We start from the raw sequence: 12,090 nt of genomic DNA, 5'->3' as shown, positions 1-12,090 counted from the left end.
ACTTGCTAACAGGAAAGTGACTCCTCAGCACAGCAGCCAGCGCAGTCACATGGAGCAGGGACTGCAGCTGCCCAGAGCCATACCCCAAGGTGACACCCTCCCCCCCCCCCCCCCCCCCTCCAGCCTGACTCAGGGCAGCCTCACCTGGCAAGGAGGGCAGAGGCAATGGGCCTGAGCCCAGGGAGAGCTCTGCACCCCCACAGGGCCCTCAGAAAGATGGTGTGGCAGGGCATGCTGCTCCTGGACCTGCACCAGAGATGGCTCACAACTCAGGCCCTGCACTCCCCACAGCCAGTCTGTGCCCCCTCAGGCTGGCAGCTGCAGCAAAGCCCTGGTACTGGACATGGGGTCTCACACCTCTCCCTCCCCAGGTGCAAGCACACATTCTACAGAAGTCTTTTGGGGACATTCCTCCATATGGCTTTGGCCCACCGGGTCTTCCTTAATCACCTCTAGCTATAAAGCACAGAGTTTAAGCATCACAACATGAAAGTTAGATAAGACTATCTGAGAACATGGAGAGGCACGTACATTCTTCTGATGTTGAGTCTGTGTAACTGCTCCCAGGTATCAAAAAAGACCAACATGTAATCCAGCTACTATCACTAGTAGACTAGTAGAATCGCTCCAGAACTTTTTTGCTGTTTCTTCTTGTTTTTCTTCTCTCTTCCTTCTTTCTCTATAACTCTGGATTCTAATCATTAACAATTAGAGACTGAGTGAAGCACTAGAAATACGCTACTTGCATTGTTCCAGTGAGTTGTCCTAATGCCATAATATACAACAGAAAGTACAGCAACAACAGCACAGTAGCAAAGTCATAAGTTGCAGCAAGTAAGGATATGCTCAAATACAACAATAACAGGAAAAAAAAAAAGTGCAAGCTACTTACCCTTAGAAGACCTCACGTATACAAGGCTCTCCAGCAAGACACCCTTTGTCTCCACTGCTAACCCTCAAATGAGGTCTGTGCAGGGCTGGATCCTGGCTCCATCCCTTCCGATCACTCAGGTACACTGCATGCACCTGAGCTCCCCTGGGCCCTGCCTTCCCACCAGGTGCTCAATCACTGCTTCAAATCGTGACTTAGCATTTCTGCTACAGCTGTAAACACAGAGAGGACTACCAGCATACAGAGGAACACGAGGCAAAGAACGGGAGCTGATTTTTGTCAAGATGTTTGGTGAAGGCAGAGATGGGTCCCTAATGCCCTTGCTGCCAGCACCATCACCTACCTCAGGGCTCACCACTGCCCTCTCTGGCTACAGCAGGAGCTGAGCTGTGGGGTCACTCCACATGCCACCTTCCACTGTCCATGAGGTCAACGCCAGAACCCTGCTGAGAGCCCACTAACAATGTTATGTGACATGCTTAGGGCTGTGTGGACCTAAAGGAAGCCTGTCCCTAAAGCCTGAGCAATACTGAGTGAGCAGCTATACCGAGTTCTCTCCGGACATTTGCTGTCAGGAAACCTGACCCTGCACAACCCTGCAAACTGCTGCAGGCAGGGCCATTGGCTCCCATGGTTCTGCTCACTGAGCCCTGACTGAGGATTTGCTAGCCCGGGCCCTTGCTGGAGCTGAGGGATGGGCAGCAGCCATGGCCCAGCACAGGAATGGCTCCAGGAGCATCTGCTGGCTTCAGCCTGAGCTGCAGCCCACCACCCTGAGGCACCACGGCTTCTTCAAGGGCCACAGATAGGTACTGACTTGAGCCCGTGTGTCCAAGCCTTCATGGAGAGGAAATTCAGCCTGCAAGCTAGGACAATTAATACAATTAATACCCATGTAGGGGAGGAGGGAGGATTTCACACAATGTCAGATGCACAAAACGTCCCAACGGTCGCACAGACACTGAGGGTCACTGACCCACATTCAGCAGGAGGACAGACCAGGCAACACAGACCCCAACTGCTGGAAGCACACGAGGTGAGGACCAGGCTGCACTGTGTGCTTGCCCAGTTGCACCCGATTCTGAGTGGGACCCCAGGCAGGAGGAGCACCCTTTGCTCCACCAGCTTTTGGCTCTCTGGCAGTCACTGCTATCAGACCTCCTGCAGCTTCTGACCACGTGGAATGCTCCTGCAAGGCTTGTGGGGCTGGGAGGTGGGCCTGTTCTTGGCCAAGATCAGCCACAGCACTGAGGGCACAGCACCACTAAGATAAATAAATGGAGAGCTGCTGCAGGAGAGGTTGCTTAAAGCTGAATATTAAATACAAATAAATGTCTGCTGAAGATCCTGAAGATTTATGGATGGTGCTGGGGCTACCAAGCTGCCACATACAGCTGTACCCTCCTGCACCAAAGGTTTCCAGAGGCTGCTTGCAGTCATTTCAGCGTTTTGTTTTGTGGGGGTTTTTTTTGTTTGTTTGTTTGGTGCTGGGTTTTTTTTTCCATTTTGCGACTTGCTCCATTTCCTGGTTTTCTACAGTGCTTTCTTATAGGATTTTCTAATAAATCTATTCTGTACAATACAGAACTAAATGGTCATCTCATCTCACATGCATTACCAAAAGAAACCTCAGCAAACAGACAACCCTCCATTAAACTGCATTGAAGTTAAGAGAAAATTAGAAATCAGAGATTTCTAATGGGAAGTTGCAAGAATAGGTTCTATCGGGTGATAGAAAAATAGCAGCTGTAAGCGAACTGATCATGTCAAAGGATAGGATCCCACAGCCGTTCTGTGGAGTGGCTGTCAAAGACACTGCAGCCTTTCTCACTCCCGGGTTCTGGTGGGTACCACACTGCAGCCAAAGCCCCACAAAGCTCCCAGTGACCCTGGCTCTGCTGGAGCAGCAAACACACTGCCGGCCACACCTCTCACATCCTCCTCCTGTAGGAAATGTGCTTTCTCACCAATATACAAGGAATGCACTAGTGCTAAATTTGTAAGGAGAAACTACTGTGAGCAGCAGTGATGCTTGTCAGTCTGATAGAACAGTGTGAGTAATCACTAGCTGTAATAAATGCTTTAAAACACTATTAGTCATTTCTTCTGCAAATCTGCTTACTTCCTATCATAATAACAAACTACAGTAAAAGAAACAAGTGTGGAAAAGAGTGTGGGTATAGAGTGTTATGTAAAGACCTTTATGTTTTGTTTTTTCAGTCAGTGAATGCTGATTCAGGTTACACTAAGAAGCAAACACATGAGAGCAAACTTCCTAACAGCTACCAGGAGGATTTGGTCCTCAGCATGTGCACATAAATTCTATTAGCTCTTACTGGGAGAGTGCATGTGCACGCTTGTACATTATAAATAATACAGTGATTGCAGTAAAATCAAGAGCCAAACTCTATCCTTTGATGAGAGAGGACAGCTCTCACTGAAGTCAATAGGAACTGCATGTTCACAAGTTCATGTCAACATTTGCAAAGGAAATTTTTTTGCATATTAAAAATAATATGTCGTATGTTTTGGAAGCAAAGCAATGACCTCTCTTACAAGTGTTCTCCGTAAACACGTTGGCTTGTTACAGAAGCACCAGAGTATAAACCCTAACAAAGTTCCTAAGAAATATGCTACTCCTCCTTTGCGGTGATATTAAGTGGCTTTTAATCAATTTGCGCTGTAGCAGTTCTGCTGGATCTATAATGAAGATCACTGTAAAATTTCGAAACCAACAAATGAACACACTGGAATTAACCATTTTAACAATTCCTTCACTTTAACACAACCTTGCAAATGTCTGCTTGCTCACCAGCCCACAGCAAACAGTTTTTGAAGAGTAAAATTCCCTCTATTCAGCCTGAGCATCACAGTAAGAAGCATGCAGGCAGGTTTGAGGTGGGCTGATAGATTTCCACCTCAGTCCTGAAAAGTTGTAACAGATTTTGGATTCCTCTAGTAACAACTTTATCTTCTATAGGCAGGGTATACCTAATGTTGCATACAAGATGCTTCGTTTTCAGGGCTTTCCTTCTACATAAACTCTACTAAAATTGCATAATTTGCAACACATGGTGTTTCCCACTAATAAGGTACATTCAGTATCCAGTAAAGGGCAGTGGCAATACATATATACTGGGTATGTGTTGGCTGTACAAAAGGAGAAAATACTTATTGGCAATTTGTTTGGTAACAACTAGAGCCTATTTGCTGAGAATTGCCCATTCACTTCCAGGATTCTGTTCCTGTCTCCTCCTCACACCACTGTAGCAATGACGACCTGCCCGGATGTTCAGAATATCACTGATGCCATGGCTGGCTCTGATCTTGGGGACTGCGTCAGCCAGAGCGACTGCTGAGGTTGCTGAGATACATTCAAAGCAATTGCAGGCACACCGAAGGGTAAAACAAAAGCAAGACAATATTTCATTTGAGGAATATCAGTCTAGTCGAAGCAAGTTCAAGAACTGAAAGTAAATGTAAGAGCTGTGATATATATATCTACGTATACATACATATATATGTAAAACAACTATTGAAGATCTGCCTCAGTTTTATCTTGAATTTAACAGAGTATCCAGAAACAGTGAATAATTTGCCTGAGCAAAGGAAGCAAGATTCAGACCTGTATCAGCATGTGTGTTATAAACAGCAAAGAAAACCATATTTAAAACCGAAAGTTATCTTATTCTACTTTAAAGGTTTTGTTCTCTTGTGCTCTGTATTCTTGAACTCAGAAGTCTAGCCCGATTTTTTTATTTTCTTTTACACTAGATATTAATTTATTCATGTGCCTTCTTGCAGAAAACATTTCTACTTTCTAAAAAAAAAAACAAAAACACAACAAATCAAATATTTTCTATCAAGATAAAATCATTCCTCAGTGACACACATGTATATTCGACAATCATTCCTGGCTCACTTGATACGTTCATTCCAACCCAGCTAAAGAAAGGACAATTCTGTTCTTCATAGCACCCATCTCACTGCACTGTAACTCCTCTCGTTTCAGAACCTGGCTGCTCAGCTGGCAGGGTTCACACCACAGTGCTCTGTACACCCAACCAAACTCTTTGTTTCAGAACAAATGTGGGGGTTGGATATTTTTTAATGAACAAGACACTGTCGTTTCACTGAGTCAGTCTTTGCCTTCTGAGTAATGCAGCCATCCCCACATCATGCCAAAACACCTTTCTGCCACACAAACCATCCAAGAGCAACACATGGTTTGTTTACCTTCACTGGAGATTGCTGCACCACTCGCTCCACAGCTTTATTTATTTACTTGCTTGCTTTCTTTCACTGAAGCAGTAATAAGACTTATCGTATAAGCAAAAGAAATGCAGGCAAAAAGAAGCATTTATCCCTGTTCTTTTGTTTGTTTGCTTGTTTTCTGCAAGTTTGTCTTCAGACCTGAAATGTCCTTCTTAAAGGGTACCATCATGTTCTTTTTCCATTTCACCAGTGTTTAACAGCCGTTGTGAACCTGCGCTCTGTGCAACTCATCAAAAGCACACCGTCCATTCAAGCAGCAGAAAACTGCTCTCCAGCTTTATCACGAAATATTACCATTATGCTCTTCCAGAACTGCCAATAGCACGACACAGCACGAGAAGCATTGTGCAAAGCAGACACAGCGTGGGCTTGCCTGCTCTTCAGCCTAGCAATGATAAGCAAAAAAAGTATTTCAGCAGTCCTCCCTTCCCCGCACTGAGCTGCCAGCAGCAGCCTGTGTGCTCCTTACGGCGGGGCGCTGGGCTGTGCAGGCTCTGTGCGTGTGTCTGTGTGCACAACTGCACAGCAAGGACAGCTCGCATGGTTTTATGGATCTCCTTACACTGAAGGCCCTGTCCTCTTTCGTGTGCACTCCGACCTCCTGCTGACTTGCACTGCGAGCATGTGGGGAGCTTGAGCTCACGTCCAATGATTACTTTATCTGCTGCATTCTTCATGCCAGCGGAAGGAGGTACTAACAAAACGAAATCAATTCTTGTTACAACAAGAACAGCGGTGAAGAAAAGTAGGGTGAGTATAAATCTCACCTTTGTGAATTTTGTCTGGAATGAAAAAAAAGAATTACAGTTGCATTATGAAAAAGCACTCCTTTTTCTTCTGAAAATTTGTTTCCATCTATGTGACTAAGGTAGGCAGCCTTTGCCACCACCTCTCAAGCTCACGAGAGCAGTAAGCATTTCAAGGCATTTCTGCTTTGTGGCCTGCTCCACAACAGAGGAAAAGGCGTACACATTTACAATTAAAATACATTAATAAAATAATTAGTCCAAAAAGTTATATTATAATCGAGCTATTTTATCACAATATATTATTGATAACTGAAAAGGTGTAACGTATGTCTGTGAATTAGCTCAGTAGTTTAGGCCAAAAGATAATGGATGCAATTTCTTAAGGGGATAAAGAGCACTCCTGTTCATTTTACACCAGCGAAGACATTTCAGTACTATGTATCATATGTATTGGCTATTTTTTCTAAGCTTGAAAGATAAGTATTATAAATTATCCTCTTATTAATATAATTGCATATTGCCTATGTTGTAAAATGATCCTCCCTATCATTTTCTACCGTGGATAAAACTATACATTACCACTGCAATTACTTTGTCTAGTGAGGTTACCACGCTTATCGAAGGAAACAACATGTCTCCCCAGACTCTTAAGACGTGCTCCACTCCAGATCTCTGTGACACCGCTTCACCTTAACTCCCAACCCAGCTCTGCTCTCTGCCGGCTCTGTCGGTCTGGGGCCAAACCTGCATGGTTATCTTCTCTGCAGGCCCTGTCCGTGTCCGCAAAGAGACGGATTCCTGCTGACACCATGGGGACCCCAGGGGGCTCTGCCTGAACTCCTGCAATTCTGCTTACGTCATCTGCACAAACAACAGTTACATTTCCTCAGCACTCCTGATTTCGGAATTGTTTGGAGGTGCTACTAAAGCCCATTCTTACAGACAACACTAAACCTGGCCCACGCGTCCGACAGTGCGGGACTGTTTGCATTTCCAGCAAAAAAAACCCAGAGTATTTCAGACACTTTTAAAAGCATTTTTAGTGGATGACATAACTTTAATCATTACTGTACATCCTGAGCATGTGCCTGCGTTATTCCTCATTTGTAAGCTGCAGTTCGTCCTCACGCTGTCGCACAACGGCACAAACAGGGAGCGCTGCTGGCCCAGCGCAGGAGCTGAGCGGGACAGCACCGCACTGACCAACAGTGAGCCTGCTTGAAAGAAAACGGCCGAGGAAAACTGAAAACAAATAAAATCTCCCCGTTAGCAGACAGAATTGCCCACTCTGCACGCAGCAGAACTTGAGAGCTCGAGTCACTTCTTGCGCCTTGAATTCTGCCTACATTCCACAGCCCGCTCTCACGGCAGAAATGCTTTCCCTCTCTCTCCCTCCCTTCTCTGTCTCTCTCTCTCTCTCTGGAAGAAAAATAACCTCCACGAAAATTAGAGACATTTATTAATAGGAAGCCTTTGTCTTATTTTGAATATAAAACACAGCTGAATCAGGAAGCATCACTCTCAGTATTAAGCTCGTGTGAAAGAATTTACAAAATGTGGGGGAGTTAACATTTACACAGCAACAAGGTTTCCCAGCACTTTGTTTCCTTCCTGCTAGGTACACGCTGCTCCACGTTGCTCTGACACAGAAAGTACAGACGTAGGCAAGGAAGGACTCAAAGATGAAGAATGGTACAAATAAGCACCAGAAATATATCACAAGTACTTCTTTGATAGCATCCAATAATGATGCTAAAACAATGCCTGACGTGCCTTTAATAATCTAACAAAAATCTACATACTCCTCTTTCCCACTCTAAGCAAAACTGAAAATGCATTAATGAAAAATTATGAAAAACGAACTGTGAGGCTCGTTATGCTGTTCCCTGAATAAATGACCGCCTTTACAGCCTTTATTTTCAAAACTAGAATAAGAATATGGGTCTTTCTAGAAATTATATTTATTTTGAGTAGATATAAAAATGTAACCTGAGATGCTTATTGTTCGTGGCATAGACACATTTAAATATCAGCAGTAACTGGGGCAAATCGTTACGTAACAACGAGTAGTGAGGAGAAAACAAAGCAGAAGAAAAGCAGGATCAGAAAAAAAAAGGGAAAAAAGGAACATACAAATGGAAAAGAAATGTAATATTAACGTTTTACAGCAGGAAGCATTGTTACGAGTGACACAACAATTAAACTCATTTAAGCAAATAACCTGAGTATAACTACGTAAAACAGCTATTTTTGAGAAGCGTTCATTCTAAAGGTTTCAATTTATCAGGGGAAAAAAAAAACTTCTGTAGAAAAAGTTGTGAATGTAAGGTTCCAAATGAGTATCGATCCTGCAGTCTGGCAAAGGTCTCATTAAATTCAAAGCGATTTTGTTTGACTCAGGTTTGCAAGAGTCTGCCCTCCCGGTGCCATTGTTCTGCTCCGTATTTTTCCCTAAAAGCCCCACAAGCAAAGGTATTGTGTCCCTCAAAACAGCACATCTTAGAAAGTAAATACTTCACATGAGATCAACAGACCAGTATGTGCTTTTCAAGAAAAAAGTTGAATTGCACCGTTATAAAAACAGCACAGAACACATGCACAGCAAAACGCAGGTTCTACTGATAGACCGGCGGTACTTTTGTGATCAATTAGATTTATCAGGCACCTCTGACTGCTTCAAACTGTGCTTGGGCCACTAAGCCGTCTCCCCCAGGATTTACTCTAACATTCCAAGCACAGGGGTAGCACCAGACAGACAACAGCCAACATTTTTATTAAAAAAAAAAAAAAAAGGACAAATATTTGCAGCCTCCCCCCTAATGCCAAATGCCCTCATCCCAGGATGGGCAGGAATCGTTGCTGACCCAGTGAAAGGTTTAAGGTCTGATATCTGACCCATCAGAAGCTTGCTTTCATTAGAAAGACGAGACAGCAGCTCTCCAAAGATACACACAGAGCACTTGATTATAGTCCTGGGAGTTCTGGAGAAATCTGACCTTTAAATTACATTACTACATACAGAAAATCTATTTAAAGTACATTTCAGCAACTAAGATATTTCAGTAATCTTTATTCTCCCTCTTCTATTTTTTTCCAGAGATCTCTAAGCAGGACTCCAGTAACAGAAAGCACCTGATGTTACTGATAGTGCCCTTCTGCACCGACGCTGTCCCAGCTCTGCACCCCGGCATGCCGCTCAGCACCGGGCAGCTCTGGGCCGGCTGTGAGCAGGAGATGGCTGAGCAGCCGCTGCTGCTGCACTGCTCCTCCGCACTGACAAAACCCATCACCTGCATCGTGCCGCCGCGGAAGCAGCCCGCGTGTCTTTATGGCTCTTTTGTACTTCGGCTATCGCAAAAGATGGTTTCTCCATGCTAAAATACTGCGGAGAGGAAAAGCACGCAAGCGATGTCAACGTTTGCTCTTTTGGGCTAATAAAATTTCAGAGAAAACAAATTTGGATGTACCGTGCCTCCCCTCCCCTTTCCGTGAGCTCCTTCTGCTGTCAGTCCTTAGGGGCACACACAGCAGGCCACCATGTAATGTCACACTAGGTGCTGGGATGCAACAAAGGCCAACATGTTGATATCTTTTTATTGCTCGTCAGCCTGCTTACCCCGCTCCCCCTGAACAATCGGACCCCTTTGATAACACAGAAATTTCTGAAGAAGTTACATATCTATTTGCAGTCAAAGAAGTTTCTCTCCTCCCGAAGCAATACTCCTATCACCTTGGTTTCCGACTTACAAACTGTTATCCTTATTTTTATAGAAACTAAAAGATAGGGCTGAAGTGATACATTTGTTTATAAGCATAAATATTTATATTGCCAAATAAAGCCCTTTGTTTGTTTGTATGTTTTCCAGGTAGACTAACAGCCACTTTAAATTCATTCTCCATTAAGAAAAGTTCCTAAGGTAATATTGCCTACACGGGCAGAAGTTTCACTGACCTCCCAGTAGAGCCACTACGGTGTGTTTTATTTTGTGTAGAAGTCAAATGCAAAGGATGTGGAGATGCTTCCCTAATAGCAGCCCGAGAAAACACAAATATTGCTAAAGCTTCAGCCCCACAATGGCAGGGCTGCATCAGAGCAGAGGAGAACTCTGGTTTACTTTCATGTGAAGTACCCAGGCCCGTGGAAGATTCTTTAATAGCATGCTGGTAAGGGCTGCAGTATGAAATAACACGTTTTGTTGTAATTCCTAAACAGGGGGACATTTATCTGGGCCATTTATACAAGAGTTATAACCCTAACAATATTTATACTCAGCATGTCATGTTAGCATTTACTACCAGTTTCCATGGAGATGGATTTTCATGCTGTAGCTATGAAATGCACATTGTTGCCACTAAGCCACTTCAGGCCTTTCTGGAAGCCTGCTGAATGCCTGACAAAAGTTGATGCAAACCAATAGTTGTTGTTCTTTGTTTGTTGCCAGACTTCTAGCAGAGCCATATTATGTCCTAGTGATTGAAGTGCCCATGTTCGCCCCCCTCCCGGCACAAAAAGGATCCTCAATTTCGGTGACAAGCATGAAGTGGGCTTCTGCAGGGGAGGACAAACACCACGCAGGGCCGGAGCTCTGTCTCCGCACAAGGACACGGCGCGGCGGGGGGCCGCTTTCCCGACAAAGCCTGACATTTTGGGGACAAAGTGTAAATAAAATAAAGCGCGGGGAGCGCCCGGGCCCGCGAGGAAGGAGGCAGCGCCGGGCTCCTCCTGCCCCGCCCGGCCGCGGTGCCACGGTCGGCGCCAGCCCCTGCGGGCACGGCCACTCTCACCCCCGCACAACCCGCACGGCCCCGCGCCCGCTCCCCGTCCGCCGGGCAGATGCGCCCCGACGGCCCCGCAAGGTCACCTCGGAGCTCGCCGCCCGCACGCGGCTCTCCGGGCTCCTCCCGGCCGGGTCGGCGCCCGGGCGCGGCGGGAGGGACGCGGCTCCCAGGGCCATCCTAAGCAGCGCCGGCGCCGCGGGCGGTTACGGGACGGGTCTCGGCCTCGGACGGACGGAGCCCACCGGCCCGGCTCCCCGCGACGGTGCCCCCGAAAGCCGCGTGGGACAGCCGAGCTGGCCGCAACGAGCTGCCCCCTCCGACGGCACCGCGGAGCGCAGCGGGTCCAAACGCGAGGACGTTTGGACTCCGCGTTATTTCAGCGCAACGCTCATTTCCAGGCGGCCGCTCCGCCCCGGCGCTGGGGTCCCCGCCGCTCTCGGCAGCCCCGGGCGCTGCCCCGTTTCAGCGGCGCTTTGGGCGTCCGCTCGGAGCCTCGCGGCGCTCCTCCGGGCCGGGCCGAGCCGCGCCGCCGAGCCGCGCCGCGCCGAGCCGAGCCGGTCCGGGCCGCGCCGGGCGCACGGTGCTCTTACTGTTGGTAGTCCTGTTTGCAGTAGAGCTTTCGGTCCCGGAAGTAGCAGCTGGTGGTGAGGGCTTGCTGACACACCGCGCACTGCAAACACTCCTCGTGCCAGGAGGACTCGTTCACCCTCATCAGAAAGCGATCCGAGATGGGCCTCTGGCAGCCTTCGCACACGGCCTGGTGCGGGCACTCCGACCCTGCGAACGGCAAAGCGCGGCGTGAGGCGGCGGGACGGCCCCGGCCCCGAGCTCGGCAGCACCGCGCGGAGCGGCCGCTCCCGGCGCGCGCCCCGAAGTGTCACTCAGTCCCGCGCCTGCAACCCGCGGTCAGCCCCGCACGGCGCAGCCCGGGACGGCGCGGAGCCGCGGAGCGTCTCCTCTGGGGCACGGCCGAGGAGCGAGCGGGACTCACCCAGTAACACTCCGAGCGTGGCCGGACCCGAGCGCAGCGGGTGATCTTCCATCTTGATGCCGTCCAGCATCTTGGCGCAGTCCGTCGGGCCGCGCGGGAAGCACCTCTCCAAGGACTCGGGGCCCGAGGCGATGTCCATATGGGGCGGCGGCGCGGGGGAGCCGGGGACTGCGGGGCCGCGCACCCCGCGTCGGGCCGAGCGCGGGGCGCTGCGTTGCCAGGAGGAGGGAGCGCTTTTACTTTTATATGGGAGACATGAGGCGCGCTTCCTGCCGGCGCTTCCAGAGACGGGGGGCAGAGGAGCGAGCCGGCGCCGTGCCCATGGGGCGGCCGCGCTACACGGGCGCGCACATTGCCGCGCACACGGCGCGGGGCGGCCGCGGTGTCACCTGCTCCCGGCAGCG

General features: G+C 48.2%; 1 protein-coding gene across 1 annotated transcript in view; it reads right to left on the bottom strand.

Annotated features, from left to right (window-relative positions):
* The window catches only part of LMX1B (LIM homeobox transcription factor 1 beta), a 99,956-nt gene extending 88,069 nt beyond the window's left edge, over positions 1-11,887 (bottom strand). The window contains exons 1-2 of the mRNA XM_048966348.1: positions 11,687-11,887; positions 11,286-11,472 (exon numbers count right to left, since the gene is read on the bottom strand). Coding sequence (XP_048822305.1) covers positions 11,286-11,472; positions 11,687-11,825 — 326 coding nt within the window. The 5' untranslated portion in view covers positions 11,826-11,887. The remainder of the gene's footprint in view (positions 1-11,285; positions 11,473-11,686) is intronic.
* Positions 11,888-12,090: the final 203 nt, after the last annotated feature.

Source organism: Lagopus muta, chromosome 19 (genome assembly GCF_023343835.1).
Source record: "Lagopus muta isolate bLagMut1 chromosome 19, bLagMut1 primary, whole genome shotgun sequence".
In the NCBI taxonomy this organism is placed as follows: domain Eukaryota; kingdom Metazoa; phylum Chordata; class Aves; order Galliformes; family Phasianidae; genus Lagopus; species Lagopus muta.
Note: the sequence above shows the minus strand (reverse complement) of the source record. Positions and strands in the feature narration are given on the sequence as shown.